General features: G+C 47.3%; 1 protein-coding gene across 2 annotated transcripts in view; it reads right to left on the bottom strand.

Annotated features, from left to right (window-relative positions):
- Positions 1-1,808: 1,808 nt before the first annotated feature.
- The window catches only part of XKR6 (XK related 6), a 319,338-nt gene continuing 293,620 nt past the window's right edge, over positions 1,809-27,526 (bottom strand). The window contains exon 3 of one of the 2 annotated variants that reach the window (XM_054508679.2): positions 1,809-11,787. In XM_054508679.2, the coding sequence (XP_054364654.1) occupies positions 10,724-11,787 (1,064 nt within the window). In that variant the 3' untranslated portion in view covers positions 1,809-10,723. The remainder of the gene's footprint in view (positions 11,788-27,526) is intronic. The other variant, XM_054508680.2, reaches the window with a different exon arrangement.

Raw genomic sequence — 27,526 nt, 5'->3', positions numbered from 1 at the left:
TTTCACTTGGAGGCCCTTATTGGCCTCAGAAGTTATCAGTGAGTGTCCCCAAATGCTGAAGTAACACAGTCAGCCCCTCTCTCCTGCCCTCCATTCAAAAATCTCCATCAGAACCCTTTTTAAAGAGCCACACCTTTTAAAGGCATCTATATGTATTTAAATGAAGAAATGCAGCCTGGCCTTGACCTCAGGCAGGCTGGACTCCTGGAGAGGCTAGGGCCATGGCTCATACAGGGGTTGCAAGGACAGGTCCTGTGTGGCTGATGACATATTTGGTGGAAGCGTGCAGCAACAGTGGGGTCAGGGAGCTAATGGGTTGAGTTTGGACAAACAGCCCAGCCTGAAGCAGTGTGCCTATAGGGACTTGCCTTAGGGAAGGAAGGCGTTTTGGAATGAACACCGGAGGTGGGACTGTCTTGGGCACAGGCTGGAGAGGGGCGGAGAAGTGGCTGAGAAGCACAATATGATCTGGGGCCAGGCAGCACAAAAACTGAAGACATCCCTTCCTTGGATTGAAAGGAAAACGGTTCCTTACTATCTTGGGTTCCTGCACAAACTCACATGGGGCTTCCCGAGTCCTGTGTCCAACATGAGGACCACTGTGGGCCACAGAGCCCCATGTCTTTTCAAATCAAATAACCTTCCCTTTCTCTTTGTCCCTTCTGACCTCTGAAAGGAAAAGAAAGGAATCCTTTTCTTTCCCTAAAGACTGGCATCATATAGTCATTTTCAAAATAACAAGCGGTTTCACTCTGGTTCTAAAACAACAGAGGAAGCCCCCACTGAGCTCTGAGGATGTTTTTTTTCTGTGGCATGGAGATTTCTGGAGATCCAGGGAGACAGCCCTAGTAGTATCGAAAGAGCATTCCTCCAGCTAAGCTCTGGGCCACTTCCAGGAAGCTTCCCCTTGGGACTGGAATTCCAACCTGCTTAGCTCAGTAGGTGGTTTGGCTTTTTGTAGAAACTAGAGAACTCTGGGCACAGCACTCAAAGAGTAATTTGAGATGTGCTATATTTTAGAATATTTGAGATTCCAGACTCGGTTCCTTGAGTATGTTTGGGAAGGGAAGAACTTTGCACGTGGAAAAACAAATGAGAAATTTTAAAAGGCTTTTGATCGCTAAGCAATTGAGAATTCCTTCCCCCACCACGATCGAAAAAAATTTTTTTTAAAGACAAGTCACGTGTTTTGATTTGTTTTCTAGTAAAGACCCTTGTCTTTGGAAGCCAAGACTTTCCAGCAAACAACAGTATACCAGACTCTCCAATGACACAAAGCAACCAAAACATATCCAGCTATTATTGTTCCAGCACAGCATAAGCAAACCGCTCTCTGGTCTGGAGAGAGAAGATGAAGGCTATGGGAAAACTGAAGTTGAGCAGGACGAATGACCGAAATAATAGAACCATATCTGCTGGTCACAGGATGCACTCACTGAGATTTGCCTTCATTTTCCCCCAAGGGGAGAAGATCAACCGATATTTGTTTGCTTCTCAGAATAGCATTCTCTGATGGAAGCCAAAGGATTTAAAGCCCTTCCTTCTTGCCCAAATATTTGGGAGGGAAAGAAGAGTAGCCTTTCTGTGCGGAAAGACAGAGAACATCTTTCTTGACCCCTCATAGAGATAACTTTGTTATTCTGTTCTCTTGTAATCTTTTAAAAATATCCATTAATTGGAAAAAAAGGAGAGGAGCTAGATCACCTTCCCCTTCTTCTATGGCACCTCGCATGGATGCCTTGCACACCACAGGTGCTCAATGGAAGTTTAAAAGGATTTTAAATAGGAAGCAAACTTGATAACCATAATACTTTTTATCCTCAAAGTGCTTTACCAAGACATTAATGACCTTATCCTCACAACACCCCTGTGAGGTAAGTAAGCAATACTCTTCCCATTTTACAGAAAGAGAAATTGGCCCCAAGAGTGACTTGACCTAGGTCCGCAAAAGGATAGAGTCCTGGATTTTCTACTTCTAGTGACATGATCCATTCATGAGAACGTGACTTTCTTTTCTTGAGATGCTTTCTCTGACCTTTTAGTAAAACAATAATGCTTAAATATGTCACTCAGTAAAATCGATTTCCTCTGTTTGAAAAGAATATGCTTTGCTATTTCCGTCCCAGAGTGTGTAGGAAGTAACAATTAGATGATTGCAAATATTTTCTTTCCACATACTTCTGGAAGCCTTTCTCTTCTTTATCACTCTTCCTACCCATCTACTGAGTCATTTTGTTCTCTGTGGTTCCACGTGTCCATCTTCAAAGTTCTCATTCATAAATGCCATACAATTCCTTTGCCATCCATCCCAGTCAAAAAAGGAGTGCCGATGAGAACAGGGAGTCAATCTGAGGTCTCATTTATTCCTTCCTTCAGGAAACTATCAGAAATACCTTGTGGAAACAAATAATCCCAGCAGGATTTGGTCTATCCACAGAATGATCAGATACAAAATCAAACAGAAGTCATTATTGAATTCCGAACTATGGTCTGGTCCCTTGTGCTGTCAAAACAATAATATTAGTCTTAGAGAGCAGAGTCAGAGCAGGTGGGAAAGGAGTTCTTGTCAGGGATCCACAGCCAAAGAGCAGGAGGCTTTTCAGCAACAACTAGAACCTGCCTGGGTGAACTCTTTGTTCCTTTGGGACAGTCTCAGAAGGTGCCTTTTGGGGGGTGGGAATAGAATTTTTACATCAAAAACACCTGAACTCCAAGGAAAAGGCCAGAGCCAGAGCCAGGTTGACTGATCCAGAACGTAAAGCTTCTAGAATTTTCCTCTCCAAGAAGGTTCTCAGAGCCAATAGAAAATCAGTGTTGCAGCTGGTCCTCCTGGAGTGCTAGTGTCCTTCTCCACTGCTCCCACCTACCCTCACTCTAGTTTAGTCCTAAGAAGAACATAAAGGTTCTTAACATGGGTCTGTTTTCTTGCTCAAAGGGTATCTTGGTAGTTGAATTGATAACAGTCAAACCATAGTAAAAAGAAAAAAAAAAGAAAAAAGGAAAGAAAAAGAAACTCAACTAAATTTTCCAATTCAAATGTTGAGGAAAAAATACCCTGATTTGGATAAAAATCATTGTGATATTCCCCAGCCCCTGTTTGTCTCTGAATCTTTGCCTGTAGGCTCCACTCAAAGCACACCAGGGAATGATTAAAACCCACAATTGGGACCCACGTTTTGGCTGATGGATGTTTTTTAAAAAAAACAAAGTTTTGTTTCTTTACTCTGCAAAGAGGCAAAGAGAAGATGAGCCCATTTGATGATGAAAGCCTCAAGGTTGAAAAAGATTGTGTGAAAGAACAAAAGTGAGGGATAGTTCCTAAAGAGCTTTCGCCCACCTTAAAAACCATCCAAATGCTCCCCATGCACCCATTCTCTTGTCTGCCCAAAGCTCAGTAAGTATCAGTTTTCAAACTGATCCCTCCATATATTCTCTGATACATTAGGAAAAATTAATATTAGTACATTTGGTTTAGGATTACAAGTGGCTGGCTTGAGCTAGGTGACCCCCGGTCATCAGACCAGAGTACCATTGTGCTGGGTTCACAGTGCTGTGAAGTATCTAAGAACTATAGGTATGTGAGACTTCTCCCTGTCCAACTGTACTGCTCATCCTGTGGGCTTCCAGGTGCCACTGCACCTGGAGAACATACGATCCTGTGGTTCCATTTTCCAAGTAACGAGTTCACCACTATTCCTTGTATGATGCCTTTGCTACAGGCAATAATGACTGAATCCTCACAGCATCCCTGAGCAGGAGAGAAAGAGGTTGGCCTTCTCTCTCTCCACTTTACAGATGGAGAAACCAAGGCACCGAGAGGTGAAGTGAGTTATCCATGATCACAGTGGGGACCCTGAATCAGCCTGTGATATTTCCTGATCATTCTGGGTCTAAAGAAAAGCTTCTAGGAGGTCTACAGCTAAAACAAATCTCTTAACCCCACTGTGGTCTGACGACCCCAGCCAGGACTATGTTGGGGATAGAGAAACAGACTAAGGGAGTCATTTACTAGGTGACCAGTTGTCCATATCCACCATGACATATGGCCGAAGGCTACTTCTAGAGGGATGTTCACTGGGTTACCAATTGGCACTATACCCAAAGGAAATTATTTTTTGGTCCTCCTTGGTTTAAGGATGGATTTTAGGAGTAGTCCTTCCTGGATGAGCATGGGTGAGCTGACTGACTTCGGTTTGCATTGTGGGGTCTTGTGATTCATGTTAGGGATTGGCAGGGGCAGGAATCTCCTACCTGGGCTTGCATATTGTTCTGCATGGGATGAGGCAGGCCAGGGCAGGTGTCCCTTAGGTTCTGCCTGCTCATTTCCAATTTGGTCTATTTCTAGCCCTTGACACAAGGTGTTGGCCATGTGCAGGGGGATCTCCTACGGTTGTCCGTCTGCTGCCCTCAGGAGCTGCCATTAATAGCACTCCCGACCTTTGGCTCCAGTACATACCAGCCATGTCCTGCCAGCCACTGCAAGGAAAGGTATGGGGAGCAAGAAGGCACAACTCCTTTCCAGCAGACAGAGAAGAAGCAGATGGTGCCCAGGAGAGTCAAGTAAGGCAGACAGAACCAGGCAGGCAAAGAAATAAAGCTGCAGGCAGATCAAGGCAGTGCCCTTGTCTTTTGATATTTGGCCAGTAGCATAAGATGCAGTGGTTTAAGCAGGAAATGAAATCTTTAAAATATCTAAGGATGGAGGAGAAAGAGGCTTGTGTTGTCATTGCAGGAATGCATCTTTTTACCCCAGTGAGGGGCTTAAACAAAAAAAAAAGAAAAAAGAAATTTCTGAGAGGGCAGAGTTGCCTTTCTACAAGTTTTCCAACTGGGACCGGCACACATTGATTTAGGATGCTCTGGGGGCAGCCCTCTTACAAACTGATGGTTTTGTAGCCTGTGACAGGCTAACCACTGCAATTTCCATGTCCAGGAGGTTGACCTGCGGATGAGAATGGAAAGTTGCCTCTGACTGTGGCCAGTTTTGGATGAGGAGATAATGACACAGACTGTAACCTTGAAGAATTTTCCCATCTTATTCACCCCGTTCACACCTGGACTTCAGTAAGAGGAGCTGATATTGACTTAAATTCACTTCCTACAGGATACTTGTGTGTGCTTCACAAGGAGGGCTGCCTGACAGAATCTAGTAGTCAATAAATGTTTGAGAATGAAATGAACAGAACTGCTACCCATAAGGCTGATCTGGCCACTGGGGTGAGTCTAGGTGTCTGTGCTCTCTTTCATCATGCAGGGTCTTTCCAGGTCTCCTCTGAACTCTTCAAGACTTCCCTGGCTGTTTTCTGAGGCTACACTGGGAACATCCCTTGAATCTAGGTGAAATTAATTGCAATGAGCTCTCTTCACTCTCCAAATTTAAATCCATCCCCTCATCCAAGCAAATCTGATAGTGTTATTTTAACATTTTTCTGTTTGGCAAAGAAATAACAGGTTTCAGCTTTTCAATAAGACAATCAAATGAGTGTCCACAAAGAGTGCATCCTCATGAAGGCCACCACGTGAAGGTGCTTGTCATCACCCACAAGAGGCCTGAAAAGGCTCACTTTGAGTAAGGAGCCATTTTCCTTGGGAAAGAAAATGCCATCTTGGGTGCTAAACAAGCGTTAGATGACCCAGTTCACCCCATCTGCGAAGCTGGGAGCCAGAGGGCATGGACGCTATAGGTATGCTACGCTGGGGCCCCATTGTCCTTTGGAATCTGGCATCCTTTTCTCCAGACCAAAGGCTCGAAGCCTGCACACTGCTGTCCTTTCTTTACACCTGTTCCTAGGTAAAGGAGAAAATGTTGCTCCAGTCTGGAGGCGTCAGGGCTTGGGGCTCATGATAGATCCCTCCATCCCCAGAAGCAAGGAGCAGAGTAGATAGGGGAGGGGAAGTAGGCTTTCTCTGTCGCACACATAAACACAGCAAGGGAAGTTTTGGTGTATACAAAGGAGCAGGGCACTGTCTGTTTAAGAGGTTCTGCAAACGAGATCAGCATCAGAAACCTCTGCTTCTGCCACTATGACTGTGTGGGAGGGAGTAAAAGTAGAGGGAGAACTGAGAAGATGATGTCATTTGGTGTTTTCTAAAAACCTGTAATTTTTTCTAAGAATAAGGCTTTTATTGGGCCGGGGCCTGATGCTGATGCCATGAGATGCCACAAGGCCAATAGAATCATCCTCATGACCATGGTCCAGACAGGTATTTGTACTCTTTTAAACCACTCTGGGACTCAAAGGGCCATGGTTACTGAGGTGATGACAAGCTAAGCCACCAGGGCCATAGAGTACTGGCTGAATTTGTGCCTGGGGAGGTAGAGTGAGGGGAATCTGGCAGGAGTGGGAGAGCCCCTGGGACCGTAAGGAAGTATTGTCCTTCCTCCACTGGAAAGGGACATGTTGGTAGCACGTGCCATCAAGAGCAATGGGACCTGGTCTCCATAGCGCCGCTCGTTCCCAACTTGTTTGGACGAGTCTGACCTTGCAGGGCAAGGTGAACCTTCTAGAGACAAGAGTAGAGAAGTGTGTTTGAGATAAGAGAAATTCTGAGGGTGAGTGAGGCCAGTGGGGGCTCATTTGATGAATTTAAACCTTCCTTAGCTCCCTTCATCATGGCCTTGAGAGACATGATATTCCCATTTGGGATGTCCTGGGCTTGTGACAACCAGCTCAGGGGATGTCACCTCGATGGTATCTGAGCAGAATGAGGTTTCCTTTCATGCAGAGGCCCAGAGAGGAGCCACACCCACTGAGCAACAGAGAAACAGGACCTACAGAAATGATGTTAACAAAATCAACCAGATTTTAGAGATAGTACCACATATCTGAGAATGAAAAGAAGAGCCAAAGTCTCTGTGGAGGGTTGTGGGCATATATGAAAGGGGGCGGGTGGCAATAAGTAAAGAAAAGGGACTAGCTTTCTATTTTATTCTACAGCTCCTGCTAAAACGCTCTCATCTCCTACCAGAACTAAATATTGAGAGTTAATTAGTTTTCATCAGGCATCATCCCCCCTGGGGATAGGGGTGGAGGGCAGAGGGGGCAGCCTGACCCGGCGCCTCATGGTCCATAAGGGGTTTGCCGGGCGCTCAAGCAAATGGCAGACACAAAGCAGATGCTCAGTGTGGGATGAGGCCACCGCTGTTCACCGAGTTCAAAGAGTGACCTTGGCGCAGAGCAGCCTGGAAGGTCTGGGCTTTCAGAACCAGAGTCTTCCAGGTAAGGAGAAAGACCTTCCAGGGGAGTGGGTGGAAAACACCAGCCGCTGTGCGAGGTGGGGGAAAGCACACCGGAGGGGGAGAGAAGACCACAGGGGAGCGGCTGCTCGGGACTAGTGGACAGAGGGTCTCCGGATGATTGGAAACGCAAGGACCTGCTATAGGCTGATGGTACCAAGGAGGCGGATGAAAAGTCTGGTCATTTTCTTTATGTGTCCCTGCCTCCCTCCCATGTTTTCTCCTTCTTTCCAGACTTGTCTTCCTTCTTCTGTCCCTATGCAAAACCAGATTTCCCTGTTGCTGCTCATAATGCATATTTTCATTTTTCATCCTCAGGAAAGTAACAGGCGTGATGGAGGGGTGAGGAGTAACGTTTCACAGGATCAGTGTGCCCTCCTGCCTGTGTCTTGCTGAGCCCAGTCCAGCAGAGGTTGAAAGAAAGGATTTCTGAAATGTCCTGTGATCTTCTCATTTGTTCCCAGTGGCTAAGGCCCCAGAGGGCCCTCCCTGAGTTGGAAGTTGTCACCCCAACTTTTGGCGCTCCACGTCCATGAACTTCGGTGATTTTCTCAGTTGCGTGTAAACATAAACACACACACGCACACACACGCGTACACACACATGCTGAATGTGGAGTAGTAGAACACGAGCGGCCAGTTAAACCCTGTGGCTGTGTCACAATGAAACAGAAAGAGAAAGGAAATAAATCCAAGGACAGGCAAACAAGCGAAAGTGGCAGAAGTCCCAAAGGGATGCATGGGGTTCAGGGTCGAGGATTGCTCTGGTGATGGACGTCTAGAGGGCTCCAGGCACACCGAGCCCCAGAGCTGAGGCAAACAAGAGTTGGGGCCCCAGCAAGCCAGGATGGGATGGCCCCTCTCAAATGGCCTCACCGCCTCCAGCCTCAGCAGAGTAAGCAGCAAGCTAAGCCCTCGGTAGGGAAGCAGAATAAAAAGGAAAAGCACCGCTGACCGGATCGGAATTCCCAATTTATCGTTGAGTGGCCCATGGGCCTGTCCCGGGCTGGGCGGAGACAGTCCCGCATGGCTGGTCTTTGCCAAGGCCAAGGTGTGCTCTGTGCATCATGCTTCCTACATGGATGGGCACGAGGGCCACAGCCTTTCTGCACCTCTCCTCCCTTCCTCCTTTCCACCAGGGAGGACCTGAGGGGACAACCGAGTCAGGGAGGGGGACAGGACGGCACTGCAAAGTTTAGTAATAATAAAGGAAATCAAAGGAATCTGAACAAAAAAAAAAAAAAAAAGGAGCATCCAGTTTACAACTGAAATGAAATTGAAAACTTGTTCTTTTTTTTCTTTTTTCTTTTCTTTTCTTTTTTTTAAACAGATTTAGATAAACAATAAGAGGGAATGGGAAAGAGAAGCCTCTTTGAATAATAATTTTTTTAAAAAACCCACAAACATAAAAAAAAAATCCTCAGTTTTTGAACTTCTCTTGAGAATAGTTCAATATGAGGTCTTGCACCCTAAACAGTTATATCTGGAATTTAAAAAAAATCGCAGCTCCACACAACAAAGACAAATGATATTTACTGAAAAATATTGTGTGTGTGTGTATATACATATACATATACACACACACACTTATATATATATATATATATATATCTTTCTTTTTGTGGAGATTTTTTTTCTTTTTGTGATTTTTTTTCTTTTCCTTTTTTTTTTTTTTTTTTTTGTGTGTGTGTGTGTGCCCAAGTAGAGATACAATGGGATTGAAAAGATGCCCTAGAACAGAATATTCCTTACAGGAGTAATACTTTGAAAAATAACATTTAAAAATGGTTGAACATACTTGCAACACCTCCAGAAATTCGACTTGGTACAATGTGAAAATAAATAATTGAATCAAATCTTCACCCAAATGACGTGGCCTCGAAGAGCCAGAGTCTGCTGCTGGTATGAGTTTCGCCATCCAGACGGGGGCTGATATTCAAGCACCATCCCCCCCTCCCTGCTGCCCGCTCCCCAGCACCCTTATACTCCACCTCAGCCATACCCAGAGTCTGTCTTATATCCGTTTTCTACATTTCTGGCAAGACCTTGCAGCAGATACATACACACATATATACGTGTGCTATGGGCACACACACACGCACACGCACACACACACACACACTCACCACACACACAAAATTTCCCACTCAACCCAGATGCACCGAGTGAGCTGAATGACTTTCAGCCAACCACAATGGTGAAAGACAGAAGCACCAAACAGTCTTTGAAATGGGTCAGTTAGTACAATTTGACTTTTTTTTATATTCTAATTTTCCTCTTTTGTTAATATTTTTAAAAAGCACAAATAAAAAATGAAGAATTCTTTCCAGATCAATTTAAGGCTTCCCACCAAATGGAAACAAAAGAGGCCTTACACAATATCACACGTGATAAATGTATACCTTTCACGGCCTTAAAATGACAGAACGAATCATTTTTGCCGGTCACTGATTTAAGTATTGTGCCTTTAAATTGATGTCATTCTTTTTGCTACTATGCTGAGTTTTATTATTACTGATGTTCTTTGATTACATAAATGGAAATCTCCTTTAATTTGCTTTAGAATTTCCTGTTCTTATAGAATTATTGGGGTGGCTTTTTGTTTTGTCCTGTTTTGCTTTACCCCAGGAAACAAATGCGATTCTTAGCAGTGAATGCTAAAATGGCACATAGTCAGCCTTCAAGTACCTTTTCCAGCCATCTGAGTTTCAAACAGCCAGCATTTTGGCTCCTAGAAGGCGCTGATAAGTTAGGGGCAAGGACAGGGGACAGGGAGAGAAACCAAAAAGAGGAGGGTTTTCTATGCCTTTGCTTTTGGTAAATTTGTTTTGTTCAATACAAATAATCAGATAGGAAGAATGATTGCTTTGCGGTTTTTTTGTTGGTTGGTTTCCGTTTTGTTTCTAGATCTGTTTCATTTGATTGTTTAATTTTTCCTCTCCTGGAGCAAAAGTCACCAGAGAGTTTTGCATGAGGAAACATGACAGTACTTAATGAAACTCAGCACCTAAGGGCATAAGGCAGTTGAAGGTTTTGTTTGTTTGTTTGTTTGTGTTTGTTTTGTTTTGTTTTGTTTTGTTCTTTCAATCAGCACCAATCCTGTAAATGATCTACACTTGGTGTAAGGTATAAAACTTTTTTTTTTTTCTTTTGGAGTGGAGACAACTCCTCCTTCTCCACCCTATGAACCATAGTGTGGGATTTTTTTCAATACTGTTTCTTATGTGTAAAAAACAAAAGAAAAGTTTTCTTTTTGTTTTTACTTACAAAACATAGAGAATATCTTTGTATACATACAGCGACTGGAAAGAAAGCTTATCTGAAGGGGTTGTGACTTATTCTTTTCTTTTTTTTTTTTGTAGCATTGGTGTTGGTGATGGTGGTGGTGGTTTTGTGTATTGGGGGAAGGGAGGGTTATATTTCTTGTGAGCGGTGTTTACTGCAAACCAAACTTAAGGTTCCCTTCTCAACTTGGGTCAAGATGCTCTTAGAGTGAAGACTCATACTGTAGCAACTCATAAAGGAGCGGTCCGTCTCGATACCGAATGCCTACTGCAGTGGGGGTGACATACTGCAGAATGTTAATAGTCCTTCTCAACCTCCTGTCTACAAAATGAGCATCCCAAGCTGGATATCTCTTTCTTGGCATGTCAATCTTAATGAGGGGCCCTTCTGGGTAGTAAGGACGCCCCGGCGGGATAGAGGGCCCCATGGGTCTCACTTGGAAAACGGGCAAGCAAGTGTCAGCCGTGAGATCCTCCTGTTGTTCCGTTACGGCTCTGGTAGGCGTGACCTGGGTCCCCCGGTACCCAGGGGTCTGAGGCGCCATGGGCTCAACATCGGGGGGCAAAGGGATGCCCCAGAGCAGCTCGGCACAACAGGAGCTGGCCAAAATCTTAACTCGCGGCCCCATGGGATGCAGCACACCGTAATATAAGAGCATCATTGCGATCCCAGCCACAAAGCTAATAAAGACACAACACAGTGCTGGCACCGCGTAGGAGTCAGTGGTCTCCGGGTTTCTGTAAAAATACCAAAGGAACGTCAAGGTAGCATTCTCGGTCAAGACTATTGTATAATATGCAAACATTCGATATCGAGTCCGCCCTTCCTTGACGTTAAACCAGCAGAAAATGTACACAATCCCTACCACCATGTTGAAGAGGATCTCCTCCCACTTGGACATGCAGAAGTCTGTTCCGCCATGGATGATCCAGAAGGCCATGGCACACCAGTGAACCACCACGAAGATCCCGAAGTAGAGCTGGAATATGGAAGCAAAGAGGGCAAAAGAGATAACTCTGGATGAGATGGTGAAGAGGCGCCAGAAGAATTGGATGAGGGCCCCTCTGTAGCTCATACTCTTCTTGTCGTCCCTGGAGTCCCGCAGCAGCTTGTGATAGGAGGCTAGCACCCAAGCCAGGGACATCAGGGAAGTCACAGAGGAGACACCTGCCGGAAAGACACAAACCCACACAGTCAAAACCTTGGACATCGAGCGCCGGGCAGGGCGGGGCTGCCAGCCGAGGAGACGCCCACACACACCGCAGTCTAAAGGAGGAGGGAGAAAGAAACACACAATCAGGAACTGGATCTTGAGGTCACCGCTGTTCCCTAACCTGACAACTTTTACGGTCTAGTTTTACTTTTCGCAACCCAGTCCGGAACTCCTGGGGACCCACGACTCAAGAGTGAAGCTGAGGCTGACGTGCCTCGCCAAGGGAGCCGAGAACTGGGGCCACCGTGGTGATCGACTGCATCTGCGATGGGCCGGGCGGCAGGTGTTCTGTTTTAAGGCATCATGAGCTTGCGGGGATCCTTGTTGCACACACATGTGTGGCCGGGGTCGGTGGCCCTGTCCCCAGCAGCCTGGTGGCTCTCAGAGGAGCCCACAGAAGGGATCACCGATGATGAAGCCCTTCGGCTTGCTCACTGCCCCAAGTTCCACCACTGTTCTCCTCTGGGAAAGCACTGGAGTCTCCATTGCTTTTTCATCAGCTCGCCCATGCCTCTGAACTAAGGCTTTTGCATTTAGCTTCTCCATCCCCTGCCTATGACCACCCTGAGATATCCTGCCTGTTTCGATGGTTGCCTTTCTCATTCATTCTTGTCTCTCTCATTCTTGTCCAATCTTTGTTGCTTTCTCCAACCCACCACTCTGCTCAAAGTTCTCTGAGGCCTTGGATTGGGAGGCCCATCCATGTCTGGTCTCTGTCCTGACTCAGCAGCACTGTTGCTCATGCTTCAGGAATGCCTTTTCCGCTCACCATCCTCTGCTTGTCATTCCCTGCATTTCTCCTCGGCGGGCAAGTGAATGTGTCTGATCCCAAGTCATACTTCAATTGCGGTAGAGCAATTTTATTTATAAGGCCGCCTATTGGATTTCTGTAACTCAATCAAACTCAACACAATATATAGTTAGTGGAGTTTCTCCAAATCCACCCACAAGAAACCAATTATTAGGCAAGTATTACCATACAACCTCCTCTCAAACAAGATTCCCCATTCCCTCTCAACGCCCTCACGCATTTTCTCCGCTCCATCTGAAGCCTCTTTTGTTTTTCCTTTCTCTCCGGATTTCAGAACTAAATGCAACTCAATTCAATTGGAGTCCTGAATACTGTTCCTTTGGCACCCATCTCCTTACAAGGTTCCCTAACCTCATACCAGAGCACAATTCCCCTATGACATTCTCCAGGCTGAAGTCAAAGTTACCTCATCAACCTCTCTCAGCTCAAAGGTCCAGGAGCCTGCTCATCAAGAAACTCATTCAACTGCCCCAGCCCTGCAGCCTTCGATTGGTCTTTCCCTGGGGCTCTGCTCATCATCCCACTCCCCTCCGAGCCCCCAGGGAGAGTCAAAGTCCCTTGTCATTTTACACTCTCCCTGCATTCACCTTCCTCACCCACCTCACTCACATACTCCTTCCAACATCTCACAGAGATGCTTGGGTTTACAGCTTGCAGAATGATATAGCGCAATAATAAAAACCATTATGTTGGCGTGAGCATAGAAAAACCTCCAGACTGTTAACTGTTACAATGAGTATGTATTGCTTTTGTAAACAATAGCAACCACTGTTGACAATAAACAGGGGAGAAACCATCCCAATTCCTCCATAGAAGCCAATCTTGAGAACACCTAATGAGTTTCCTCTCACCTTTCTGGAAAGTTCTGAACACGGTACTTGATGTGTCCTGCTCTGCCCTTTGTACACAAGGGGCATTTCCACCAGCACCTGCTGAGGCCACCTGCGCTCTGCAACCAAGTCACAGTCGTCAAGTTAACCTAACTCTTGAGTTTGTGTTGTCTGGTGGTGGGGTGGGAGGGGAGGGGAACGGGTCCTCTTGGGAGTCAGATGATTTAGGCTGTGGGTTTCCAGAAGGCAGGGAATGTGCCATCATCTTGGTAGTCTGTGCCAGGCTTATTACCAATCCTGGAGCATCATCAGAAAGTTCCTCTTAAACATCTTTGTGACATCAGCCCTCTCCTAGTGAACTCATTTCTTGATGTTAATAATCTTGGTGGTACTGCTAACCTTTAATAATCAGATGGGAGTTCTACAGAAGCTGAATGGGAAGAAGACTTGATTTTTTTGGTTCCTTCTAATAAATCAAAATGTATTACTTCCCTGGTTCTAAGAAAAACACGAGTGCCAAGTTCATGAAGTAAGAAAAAGCAGCTTAGCTTTGCTGGAGCGTGGTCTAATTCAGGCTTTTTTTTTTTTTAAAGATTTTATTTATTTATTTGAGAGAGAGAATGAGAGAGAGAGAGAGCATGAGAGGGGGAGGGTCAGAGGGAGAAGCAGACCCCCCGCCGAGCAGGGAGCCCGATGCGGGACTCGATTCCGGGACTCCAGGATCATGACCTGAGCCGAAGGCAGTCGCTTAACCAACTGAGCCACCCAGGCGCCCCTAATTCAGGCTTATTTTGATGTCTGCTTTTGAACAGACTTGGCGGACAGAAGCAGGACAGCCCCTCAGCCTTCACTGTGCTGATCTCAATATTCTGTGTGTTGTGACATTCGTCTTGTCCATACCAAATACAGATAAACAGGAATTCATGTCCACCAATCACATAGCCATGCCAAGTACAGTTCTTCCTCATTATTCCATCTTCTGGGTTACCTATGACATTTCCAGATCTGTTCCTGTGGTTTTGAAAGCTGGTGTTCTGTTCCTGCCTCACCTTTCATGAAGTGTTACAGAAACTGCTTCCCTCGGAGCTGACCGGTACACTGCTTGTTTCTTGGTTAATGCTTCTGGAATTGCTCTCTAGAGTCCCGCATGAATGTTCCCCAAACATCATGAGACATTAATGTGGATTACAAGGGGGGCTTGGGACATAGTCACATGGAAGACAGGCCCGGCTGATGCCCAGCCTCACTCTTACCTCTCTGCCTGTCTGTTCCCAACTTGGTATAGTGTAGATCACCAAATGGTATATCCACAGCAAGCTTCATGGACCATCCACTTCAACCCACCCATTCAACAGGACGCAGAAGTACAGAGGCTTGGGTTCCTTGCCCAAGATTACCCTGAGGACCATTGACAATACAATTAGGCCCACGGTACAGCTCTCTGCCTGCCTGATCACATTGGTCCCGGCTCTCCATTCTTTCTGCACCCTGTCCCTTGTCAGTTTGGCTCTCCAGAGGCCTACCAGGTAGCACCTTTCCTGAGGTCATTTGTGATGAAGGCCATCAGCCTTCTCTAATGGCAGATGTCTGTTCTAACACCAAGTTGTTGGTCCCTGAGGGCCTTGAATGCCAGGCCACATCCTTGGCATTGTGCAAATGCTCCAAGTTAGAGGGAAAAGGGAGAGGGGAAACTTCTGACACCTGGCCCGTGTGCAGGGTGCTCAGGGCAGAGGCCCTGCCCAAGACCACAAAGAGTGCATTTGTCTGGAGCCCCTTCTCCTCAGAGCTGGAGCAGGGTGAGCAGGGACAGGAAGGAACATGAGTGGGGACATAATGCCATGCTGAGCCTGCCCCACTCTCTCTGCCAGCAGCATCGATAGAGATGATCCTATGGGGCAGGGGGAATGTCCGGAGGTGGCTACTTTCTAATTCACCACATTCACCAAAGAATTCCTTGTTCTAAGCAAAGCTTTAGACAAAATTTTTTTCTTTGGGGGGTGGGTCCAGAGTTAGTGCTGCTGAAGAGCTGAGTACCTAGAGAGACCAGGAAAACCAGGCCCACTTTAGGATCCCATTAAGGAGTTGGGTTTCTCACTGGCTGCTCAACAGAGGGTAACACTTGCCCTCCAGGGGCTCAAGAACCAATGGAACAGGGCATTAGATACACTTGTTATCAACTCACCTCTAAGAAACTTGTCTGGACCCCATCGATGACATTGGCACATTTGTTATGCTTGGTCAATGGATCAAATATCCTATGATTTGCCAACTTTGCATCATTTCCCTGGACAAAGCCTGTGGCCTCCCACACCCACAGGACTGTAAGTGCATCTCATCCTTGAAGGACTGTCAGCAGAAGGTGCTTTGGGGCAGCCAGCTAATTCTGGGGGCTCAACTGGGGCAGGGGAGGGAGAGTCCCAGACAGATGTATTCCTTAACAGTGTAGCTGACTATCCCAGAGAACACAGCATGATTCACTGAGCATGTACATGCATTATCTTATTTAGAAGAACCATGTGATGTAGGTACTTATTGCAGGCTGAACTGTGTCATTCTTCCCCCCAAAATTTCATGTGTTGAAGCCCTAATCCCTAGGGCCTCAGAATGGGACTGTATTCGGAGATAAGGCCTTTAAAGAGGTGATTAAGTTAATTGACATCATTAGAGGGGTCCCTAATCCAATCTGACTTTTTTCTTATAAGAAAAGGGGATTTGGACACACAGAGATACCAAGGATGCATTCACACAGAGGAAAGACCATGTGAGGGCACATGGAGAAGGTGGCCATCTACAAGCCAAGGAGAGAGGCCTCCAGAGAAACTAATCCTGCCTCTACCTTGATCTTAGACTTCCAGCCTCTAGAATGGTGAAGAGACAAAGGCCTGTTTTTTAGCCACCCAGTCTGTGGTATTTTATCACAGCAGCCCAGCAAACTAGTATAGTGCTCTAATTCCATTTTTTAGAGAAGAACCTTAAGATGTTTTTCAAAAATCATACGTCTGTCAAGAAGTAGAGTCAGGATTCAAACTCAGAGTCTGACTCCAGGGACCCTGAAAGTCACCGCTGTACTAACAGGCCCCCCAGACATGGCCTTAGAAGAGCTGGGTGAAGGGAGAGGAAAAAAGGTTGAGGTACTCTGGGTACAAAGGATTTCAATTTTTTGCTAAGTGGACAGGGTATCTGGGAGAGGCCCTTGATTTTGGAGCTACAAACCAAATTTGCATTCTAGTCCACCTTCCTCAGGAGAGTAACATTCAAGCCACAAAGAAAGAGGTGACTCCAATAGAATTAATTGAGATCGTTTCCCTCTGTCGAGTGATTAATCTTCAAAGGCCTGCAGTGTATTCCATTGCAGAGGGAAGAAGGGCAAGGTTTTCCCTCACTGCTGTGGCTCACTCGGAAGTTTTCTGTCACACCTGAGGTCAACCCAAAAGTCAATGCATCATCCTGGCCAAGACCCAAGCCCAGGGGAACCGGCCTTGGAAGGGGCCTTGTGGCCCCCTGTGAGATTCTCAGACAGGCCTGGGAGAATTTACAATTTGCTCCCACTATGGCTTGATCACTTTCTGTATTCCAAAGGTCAGGCTAGAAATTGTTAAACACTTCACGTTCGGCTGTGACAAGTTCTGGGCAGTGACCTTCACGGCTTGCTCACTTTTCCTGGTGCAGACCAGGAGGCGGGGCTTGCAGCTGGGCCACTGAGCCCACTGGAGCCCAGCCCCACCAGCTGGCAAGATGCTAAGCTGGAACCTCCTCAGGGGTCACTCCCCCTGAGAAAAGCTCAGGAGAGGGGCCCTCAGGTTCTGATCACTAGGCCCAGGGTTTACGATTTCCAGAAATGGAATGGCCATACCTATGACCAATGGAACAGAGCATGAGGGGCTGCAATCTGCAGTTGGACACCCCTTACCAAGGAGGGGTAGTCATCAGGAAGGCCCAATTTGGTGGTGTCAGTGCAATATCCAAGGGTCATTCTCAGCTGAACTATTGCCCGTCCGGGAACAAAACAAAAAAATGTGAGTGTGGATGTCCCATTGCATGAGAAACATAGTAACGTGGTGTCTGGGGAAGGACAGGACTCTAAAATCAGAAGGCAAGGGACAGATGAAGTGGAAGAATCCGAAGGAAAGATACAATGCAGTGGGAGGGGTCAGGGTACAGCCACCAGGGTGAGGTAGGGAAGCTGAGATATGACAAGCCCAAAGCAGGGCAACAACCAGGGCAGGGCTGCACCAAGGGGCCAGCAAGTGGGAGCTCCAGCACATCAGCAGAAAGAGAAGCTAAAGGGGAAACCAGACACTACAGTATCTCAAGGGGAGAACACAACATGTGGGTTCGAGGAGTACTCTGAGAACCCCTAGGGGTATCTAGAGATGGCCACAAGCCTTCCTGAGTGAGAGGGGATGAGGTCAACAGCAGGACCTTGTTCTGCGGGGTGGTATGTGCATGCCCAGCTCTGTCACCAGCTGCTGTCCCCCACCTTTCTGCTACAAGGACTTAGTACCACCACTAAATCACATGTTGGAAAAACACTTAGAAGAGGGATTGGATGGAGCACTGAGCACAGGGTGGAACAGGGGTAGGAAGAGTCAGCTGTGAAGACTCCCAACCCCCTCCCTCTTGGCTCCCTCCCATCAGCATATAACCATGGTCAAGTTCCTCCGGTCTTATAAAGACTAGATCTTCCCTGGATCCCTGCACCTTCTGCCAGTGAGATCCACCTCCCTTTGTCTCTTCTTCTCCAAACTTCTCGAGGGTAATCCCCTTGTTCCCTTAACTTCGCTGCCTCCCCTTTACTCCTGACCCCCAACTCCAATGGAGAATTCTCTTGGAAGTCCTCAACCAATTCCTGCACCATGCAGACGACTTGTCTCTCCTGACACTGTGTGACATTTGGCATTTGGATCCACTCTGTCTGTCCTTCCTCACACTTGACCGTTAGCTATTGCCCTAGTCATCCTTTTTTTGCTGGGCTATTATCCCTATTTCACAGGTAAGGAAACTGAACCTGAAGTTGAAAGACTTCAGTGTTGTTGTAGCCATGTTCTGACATACTCACCTAATTTGTATGGTATGGTACCCCTAGAGATTCCCCAAGCCAAGAAACATGCTCAACTGGCTATTTGTCTATCTGCACATCAAGGTCAGTCAAGGTCAGTATCTGCTTCTTTCGACCCTCACCTCTTTCGACCTTCACCTCTTCCCTGAAGCTAATATTAGGGGAACTCAACCATCTACTCTTCAAGTCCCCCTTGTGTATTTTCCCCACACTGAGTTCCTTTTAGATGGGTTGTTCTTCACTTTCTACCTATCCAACTTCCCCTATTTTCCAACATTTTTAAAAAAAGCTCAGGCTCTTCTTGGAAATGCTCCCAGAAAAAAAGATAAAGCAGCTGTGTGCACAGTTCTCAAAACATTCCTGCCTGTCTCCTGTCCTCACCTCCACCCAGGAGACACAGCAAGGGAGCACTGGTACAAAGTTATTTTCCCATTTGGGCAACTGGGGGAAGGAAACCAGCATTGTGGGTGCCACCTAAAAGACGTTGAGTAACTTGGCCAAAGACGTTGAGTAACTTGGCCAAAGTTACACAGGTAGTAAGCAAGACAGCTAACAATGGAACCTGGGATTATCTCACTCCTCCGCCATGATCAGTGTGCTTGAGCTGGCTCATCCTGGCTTGTGAGATCCAATTGTGAAATTTGCAGGAATTTTGTGGGCTGGCCAATGTCATATTGGAGGCTTGAAAGAACTGGTTGTTAAGCATTTACCAGCACACCACTTGTCAGGATCTATTATCCTTCTTGAAAAATTTAGTGGGCCTCATTGCAAGTTAGATGGGCCCCATAAGGCTGTCCTCCATATTCCAACACCATACTTCTAGGCAAACCAACGCATTACTGGCTATCAGTCAGAATTATACCTAGTAAGTTTGATGTAAAAGCAACTAAGAAACCAATCCCCTTTTTAAACTTTCACTAACAATATGCTCACAGTAAACAATTGAAGGTCTGACAGTCTTCTTTGATCCTCAGTCTTTTGCAAGCATTGACATCCTCATTTTGGTCACATCTCTGTGTTTGGAGAGGGTGTGATCCCCATAAGAGGTTACCACATGGGGTAACCTTAAGACATCCTTGATATTTCCAGACTGACCCTTAGCGAGGGTCCAAAAAGAAGATGGCATCCACCATCTGTGGATGGCACCCTCGGGACCGACAAGGGCAATCGAAATGGCCTGGTGTAAACAGAGGGCAGGAAGACTGGAAGGTCTCAGGAAAGCTGACATCTGAGAAACCATACCATATCCTGAAGAAAAAGCTCTTTAACATCAGGGAGATGGGCCAAAGGGGACAGAGTTTGGCCACTACACAGATAGTCTGTGTTGTAGAACATCATCTTACCGTGGTTTATAGGAAATATCTCTTTATTGGCTCTGTATCCAGGCTGATCGTCATCTGCTAATTGCTAATAAAGATTTCAATAATAATGATCTCTCCCCTCTACTGAACCTCTACTGTGGCTCAGACTCCAGGCTAAGCACGTGACACACAGTAACTCAGTTATTCTTCCCTGCAAAGGTATCTGAAGTAATGGGCTGATTTGAAGATGGGGAAACTAAGGCTCACAGGCTAAGGAACTTTTCCATTATCAAATAGCTAAGAAATCACAGAAAAAGGATTTGAACTCAGGCCTGCCTAACTCCTGAATTCAGAGTCCTTTTGTAAACACCAGGGAAGGTGTGTCTCCTCACCCATACCCAGACTGATGAATCAGCATTCAGATTTTATACAATAATTTCTTATCAGTTTGGTTACTGTGTGGCAGCCCTCTGATCACCTCTGTGAGCACTGACAAAGTCAAATTTGTGGGCCTGCCAAACTGAGGACCCACCTCTGGAAGGCCCTGAGCAGGCCAGTATGTGTGGAAGCATCTCTCTCCTCCATCTCCCTTGCCTGGGCTGTTGGAATGGCCTCCTAGCCAATTGCCCTGCATCTGCCCTTGTCCCAAAAGTCTATTCACAATCCGGCCAAAGTGACTAAGCTACAGTATGCCCCTCCGCGTGGCCTCCCAGGCAAGGTAGGCTGCCCGTGGCCACTGATTTTCTGCACCTTTCCCACGGAAGGATATGCATTCTTGCCCTGTTGAACTCAGGTGTGGTCTGGGGCTGGCTCTGACCAGGGACACCCGAGCAGAAATACGTGCGTCACTTCCAGGCAGAAGGCCATGCTCTCCCATGCTCCAAGAATAAGCTGCCCCACCAGTGACCTGTGACAGACATGCAGCGAGCAGGAAATGCAATCAACGTTTTAAGGCACCAGAATAGTTTGGGTATTGCACGTGGCGACATGGGCAGCCTCTCCTAACTGATGTGCCACCTTGTTCAGGGTTAACACCATGGTGGGTCCTTTCAAGGGCTTTCGGGAGGCCCCCCATGATACTGCCTGGGAGCAACAAGTATAACCTGTCACTTCCCTGTTCGTGCCCTTCAGGAGCTCCCTTCCCCAGTGGGTGTAGATCTAAGTTCCTTTCATGGTGTCAGGCTTTCTCGCAAGGCCCTATAGGACCCAGCCCCTTGCCAGGGGTTGGGGGGTTGCTGTTGGTGGTCACTTGCCTCTGGCTCCTCACTCCCTCGGCCCCAGATGTGCTCCAGGCTCCCTCCTGACTGAGGGCATAGGCACTTGCCCTTCCTCTGCCTGAAATACCCTTCCCCCAGATATCCTAGGGCCTCACCAAGCCCTTGACTCAGAGACCATCCTCCAAGCCAGGCCATCCCCGACTGCCACACTGAAAACTGCACCCCCGACCCCGCCATGTCTCCTCCCACTTTCCATGCTTTATTTTCTACCTTAGCCTTTCCCCCACCACCTTGATAGACTTTATCTCTTACTCTCTTACTTGTTCCTTTTCTTCCTTCCTTCCTTTTTTCTTTCTTCCTTCCTTTTTTCTTTCTTTCTTCCTTTTTCTTTCTTCCTTCCTTCTTTCTTTCTTTCTTTCTTTCTTTCTTTCTTTCTTTCTTTCTTTCTTTCTTTCTTTCTTTCTTTCTTTTAAGGGCATATGTTCCAAGGGCAGCGATTTAGTCTGGTCCTTCTGAAACTATATACAATATTGCATGGGTATTTTTCTCATAAAAGAGCCCATAGCTATCCACTGATTCCCAAACGGGCCTGTAGGGAAAGGGGCCAGTGACCCCACCAGCCTTCACAACTGCCCACCTCTAGCCCTGAATGTGAGACAAGGGAATTTCCTGGGAGCCAACATGCCTTTGTCCCTCAGGAAGAAATCCTCGAGGGTAGAAGAGAGAAATGAAAGGAACTAACATTTACTGGGTGTTTCCTGTGTATCAGGCACTATGCCACATACTTTGCTTGTGTTATTTCATTTAATCCTGACAATAATCCCACGAAATGTCTATTGGTGCCCCATTTTACAGACGAGGAAACCAAGGCTCAAGGAGGTAAGAGGATTTGCCTGAGGTTACCGCATCAAGCATGTCCTTTTATTCTCCTGCTTTGACCTCTGGCACCCTGCTGACCCTCTTAGGAAGAGCAAGAAACAGGGGGCCTTTTCCATGCAAACCAAACAATCCAGAGGGGGCCAGATTCAGCCCACAACACCCATCATCACCCATTTAACAGCAGGGCAAAGGTCCTCAACAGGGGTGATTTTGTCCCCACCCCCACGAGGGCCATTTGGCAATGTCACAACACCGGGTGTGAGTCCTACTGGTATTTAGAGCGTAGGGGCCAGGGGTGCTGCTAAATCTTCTGTAATGCACAGGACAGCCTCCCAACACACGGCAAAAAATTATTTGGCCCCAGATCCTGTACTGATGATGTTAAGAAGCCCTGTGATTTGGGCATTCCTACTTCCTCAATGTTCTCAGTAAGTCAAAAAACAAACTGGAAACCTGGGTGCGTCTAATAGCTGGAGATTGAAGCTTTCTAAAAAGCTCTTCCCTAGGACTGACTATCCTGGAAGAGGCCCGTGGGGTGCAGACACAGTGTGATGCCGGGGGAGGCTGTGAGAACAGCATCCCGTGGGTCTGACATCTGTAGGATGGGTTTCTCCTGAGCAACACACACCAGGGGCTCATGGCCACTCTGGGAACAGGGTGCATAACAGGAAGGTAGCAGCGCTCCCTAAGAGGAGCTTCAAGGTCAAGCGCTGATATTTAAAGGACCCAGCAGAGGAGAGCAAAGCCAGCCCTCTGTCCGCTTGTCTCTTCTTTCTAAGATGCTGTCAGCACTATCAAAATACTATCTTCACAACCAGCTGGAGGAAGACAAACTTTGGAGATTCTAGAACAAATGTCAGCCACTCCGCTGGTGGGGTGCAGGACTCACAGACGCCTGGATCCTGGTTGGCCTGGAGCACACAGTGAAGAAGGCCATCTGCTGTCGCTGAAATTTCCAGTAAACCCCTTCCCACCCCTCCTCCTTAAGCAGCACGTGGCCAACCAGGCTCAATGCCCTGATGCTCCCAGAGTGAGTGCATTTTAACCCAGGTCATAAGATGCCCTGGAAAGGACATGGGCCTTGGTACAAACAGATCTGGCCTTATTTTACTGTTTGTGAATCATGCATAAAAATGCCGATTTGGAGTATTTAATGAATTATGAGTATAAAACATATAGGCACATCTTTGAGATATATATATATATATATATATATACATACTATACAATATATTCATGTATCTCTATATAGTGTGTGTACAGCCATATATCTATATAGAGGGAATGAATATATATAGTATATATACATATTGAATACCCATTGAGTATTCCATGGTGCCAAAGATGTGCATTCATGATGGCCATGTCAACAATCCTGAGCCTCAGGACAAATGTCAGAGTGCTCTAGAAATTCTAAAATGCCTCACGTGCGCTAGTTTTAAGTTTTAATATTACTGATATTGAAATGAATTAGCAGCCAAGTTAGAGGGAGCAGAAAGCTTCAACCTAGAGGAGAATGGCTTTGAGAGACTGCTCTGCTCAGCTTCTCGGCATTGCTTTTCCTCTGTTTTGGGCTGATAAAATCTAGACTTGGAGTTTTTGAGTTTTGCCATGGGATGCCAAGGGTGCTGTTCCTGGCCTGTTTGGAATAGTATAGGATGAGATCAGAACTCTTGAGGCAAAAGCAAAGTTCAGTGCAGCCTCCTCGTCCTCCTATCCCCTGCCCCTTCAGAAACGTGATGGTGCAGGGCCTGTAGGCTTTGTGTAGGAAGGGTCTTGGAAAGTTATAGTCATTTAGAAGCTGATAAATTTTTTTTAAAGATTTATTTTATTTATTTTAGAGAGAGAAGAGAGAGAGCACAAGCAGGAGGGGCAGAGGGAGAGGGAGAGAGAATCTCAAGCAGACTCTGTGCTGAGTGCGGAGCCCCATGTGGGGCTCGATCTCACGACCCTGAGATCACGACCTGAGCCGAAACCAAGAGTAGGACACTTAACCGACTGTGCCACCCAGGCACCCCAAGCTGATGAAATCTTCACAGGCTGGGAGTCAGAGTGGATCCTGCCTCCCATAGAGTGAGATATGATATGGTTGTCAAAGCCCTAGAAATTCTGCCGGCTAAAATGGTCTTGGGCTCCTTTACCTGGGGCCACTGAGGCCCTGAGGATGACCAACCTTGATTAACTAGAACTGGACTGTGGGCGTTCTGGCCCCACGGCCTCTGCTCACCACTCAACTGTACTAGCCATGCTTCTGGACCGAGCTGTGACAGAAGCTCGGGAAGGGCCGGGGGGGGGGGGGCGGGCGGTTCTCAGATACTGTTGAGTATCTGAGTATCACCGCTCAGGGGAGCAGTGAAGCAGGAGTGCCGAGCAGATGGGGTTGTGTGTGCCCGTGTGGGCCTGACTCGGGAGTGGTCCTGGCCCCTGAGCTCAACTTCTCAGCTGTCGGTGGCCCTGGACGAGAAAAGCCTTCTGGGGAAAATGGTGTCCAGTCAGAGCCTTGCTGAGGGTGGCAGCAGGGTGCGCCTTCCGTGGCTGGCGGTAGAAATACCAGCCACCATTGTCGGAGGGCCTCCCGTGTGCCGAGAACAAATGCGGTTCGCGTACTCTTGACAAAGGCCCTCTGAGGCGGGAGCTATTAGCTGTGCTTTACAAATGAGACCCCCGAGGCTCAAAGCAGTGAAGGCCTTGTTGGAGAGGCTGCAGGGCAGATGCATGAAGCCCAGCATGGGAATTCCACACTGGGAGCTCTCTGCAACACAAAACAGGACACAGCAACTTTTCTTCCAGGCGAAGGTCTCAGGAGACCAGCATGCAGACACCCAGAAAAGGACTCAAAGCTCTGGGCTGTCACTGGTAAAGGCTGAAGGGTAAAGGGAATGCGGGGGCCCCCACGTTTGTCACGGGGGGCAGATTCTCCAGCCGGCAGGCTCCTCAGCTCCAGGGCCTGGCAGCCTGGGGTGCGGGGGGCCTGAACGCACAAGAAGGCCTAGAATTCATCTCAGCTCTCCTCTGGTCAGCTTCGGACCCATCCTTACCTCTGGTTGGCCCTCGAGTGAATGCCACACCCTAGAACTCCTCTTGATGTCCTGACCAGCCTCACACCTCCAGCTGGGTCCAGAATCAAATGGGGCCCTGGGGGTAAATTTTACAGATGGACAAGTTGAATCTCAGAGAGGGTGATTCGCCCATAACCATGCAGGATGTGGAACAGCCGAGGGCGGTCACTCCCCAGGGTTTCCTTCTCGGGGTCTCTGCTGTTCTGCCCCCCTCCCCAGTGGTGAGACATGTGAGACACAGGAAGGCATTGTTTGTGAAACTTGCAGGCTTTCTTTCCTTGGGAATCTTAAGGAATAGAAAAGATCTTTTGAAGATCATTTCACTGCGGTCTTTGCCGGGGCTCCAAGTTCCCGCGATCGTCTCTAATGTGAATGTCAAGGCTAATTAAAGACCGCTACTGCCCCAGTTTCACTGAGATTCCCCCCCGCCCCGCTTTTTTTCCTCCGTAGAGTCACAGGCTATCAGGGCTGAAAGGGTCTTCGGGAGTCCCTCCTATCCTCATGCATAGTAGCCAGGCCCAGAGAAGATGGGGTTGCAGAGATCTGCCCAGAATGCAGCAGGGCATTCTAGCACAGCGGACTCCCCACCCAGTGCTCCTTCGGCCAGGGAAGTTGGGGGTAGACCTCATGGGGTGGGGGGGCAGCTCTAAGAGGGGTGAAGTGTCTTGTGGGGCAATGGAAATGTTCTCAGATGAATTGTAGCGATGGTAACAACTCAGCAAATATACTAAAGCCAGTGACTTGCACACTTCAAGTGAATGAATTGAATGGTATGTAAATTGTATCTCAATAAAGCTATTTAAATAAAAAAAAAAAGCAGCTCTGCGGGCCAGACCTCTCGGAAGCAGCTGAGAGACCCATCTCAGCCTCCCTGCCACTCCTCAGACACAGGAGGTGCTCTCTCAGCTCAAGGTCTTGCCCTTGGCTGTCCTTTCTTCCTGGCACTCTTGCTTCCAAAATCTGCGGGGCTGGCTCCCTTCATCCTCACATCTTTGATCAGAGGTCACCTTTCCAGCCACCTTACTGAAAACTGCCCATAGCTCTGCTCCCCTCCCGTCTCTCTTCCCAGATTCATCACTCTCTTGAGTGCCTCTCATTTGCTAATATAGAAAACAAGGTATTTGTTTTGTTCCTTGTTTGCCTCTCCCTGCAAGAAATGTAAGCTCCATGAGGGCAGGACTTTCTCTGTGTTTTGTTTATGGCTATATCTGCCCCCAGCTCCTAGAACCGTGCTTGGCACATTGTAGGTGCCTAATAAATAGCTAATGAATAAGTGAATAAGGGGCCCAATTACAGTTACGGCTCAGGCTTCTGAATTTGCATCCCTCCGGAGCCTTCCCCTGCAAGGAGGTACTGGACAGCCCATGCGAGGAAGCCTTGCCTGGATGGACCTCCGTGTTTGGACATTTCACGCACAAACATTTCCAGGTGGCCAATTGCTGTTCCATTGGTGGTAACTATAACGAAATCAATTTAGTTTGCCTTTCTTATATTTGTCCTGCTGCCTTAAGAAGTCTCCTTTTTATGTACACACCACATTTTCTTTTGCACTTAAAGATCTGAGTTTGTTAAGAGGCTGGATTTCACATGTAGTGTTCCTACCACGATTAAAAAGGAAAAGAACTCTGCCTCTCCTTTTCTCTTGCCAGTTGTTAGGGGCCGTCTCAGCCAGGGCCTCGGAACTGTATGCAGATTCAAGCTGGAACGTGCACTGGAGGAGTGCAGGTCTCTGCTGAAAACTCCTGCAAATTCTGTTTAAAAGCATACTTTTTTTTTTTTTTTTAGATTTTATTTATTTATTTGACAGAGAGAGACACAGCGAGAGAGGGAACACAAGCAGGGGGAGTGCGAGAGGGAGAAACAGGCTTCCTGCGGAGCAGGGAGCCCGATGCGGGGCTCGATCCCAGGACCCTGGGATCATGACCTGAGCCGAAGGCAGACGCTTAACGACTGAGCCACCCAGGCGCCCCTAAAAGTATATGGTTTTAAAAAGTGCTGTTGAACAAAGAGCCATTGGAAGCTGAAGCAGGACTGTACCTTGGAGTTGGCTGGTCAGGAAACCCTGTGTGCAGACACCAAGTAGGTGTCTCATAGAAGAAAAGGAGGGTGTCTCCTCAGAAGGAGGAGATGAAACAGAGCTGGAGGGAGGGGGGAAAGCACCCACTACTCCCACCACCATGGGGGCAACAGGAGGGGCCAAGTTTGTGTTCCTGCTGGAGAAGGCAGTCATGCCCATGCATGTCTCTTCCTTTCAGTTAAGGGTGAAGAAGATACAGGACAGCCAGGAGAAGGGAGGGAACAGGGGATTGCACATCTGTTCCTTTCTTTACCTGCTCCCAGCTAAGCCACAGACAAGTGATAGGCAGCCTGGAAACTGACCTCAAAGGCTGGAAGACCTCTGTTCTGACTTAGTCTGACACCGTGGAGCAGCTCTCGGAGATGGGCGACTCCAGCTCAGCACGGGAGTGAGTGAGGGAGAAGGGCTCCATCCACTGGTAAGGGCTGGGGGGCACAGAGGCTCCCTGTGACTCTGGACGAGGTGATTCATTTTCTGATGTTGTTTGATGCAATAGATCAATTGTGTTTCTTTTTTTTTTTTAATTTTTTTTTAATTTTATTTTTTAATTTTTTAAATT

This window comes from Mirounga angustirostris, unplaced genomic scaffold, assembly GCF_029215605.1.
Source record: "Mirounga angustirostris isolate CCGP_5_RB_7025 unplaced genomic scaffold, mMirAng1.0.hap1 SCAF_2, whole genome shotgun sequence".
Classification (NCBI taxonomy): domain Eukaryota; kingdom Metazoa; phylum Chordata; class Mammalia; order Carnivora; family Phocidae; genus Mirounga; species Mirounga angustirostris.
This window is presented reverse-complemented; position numbering and strand designations above follow the sequence as displayed.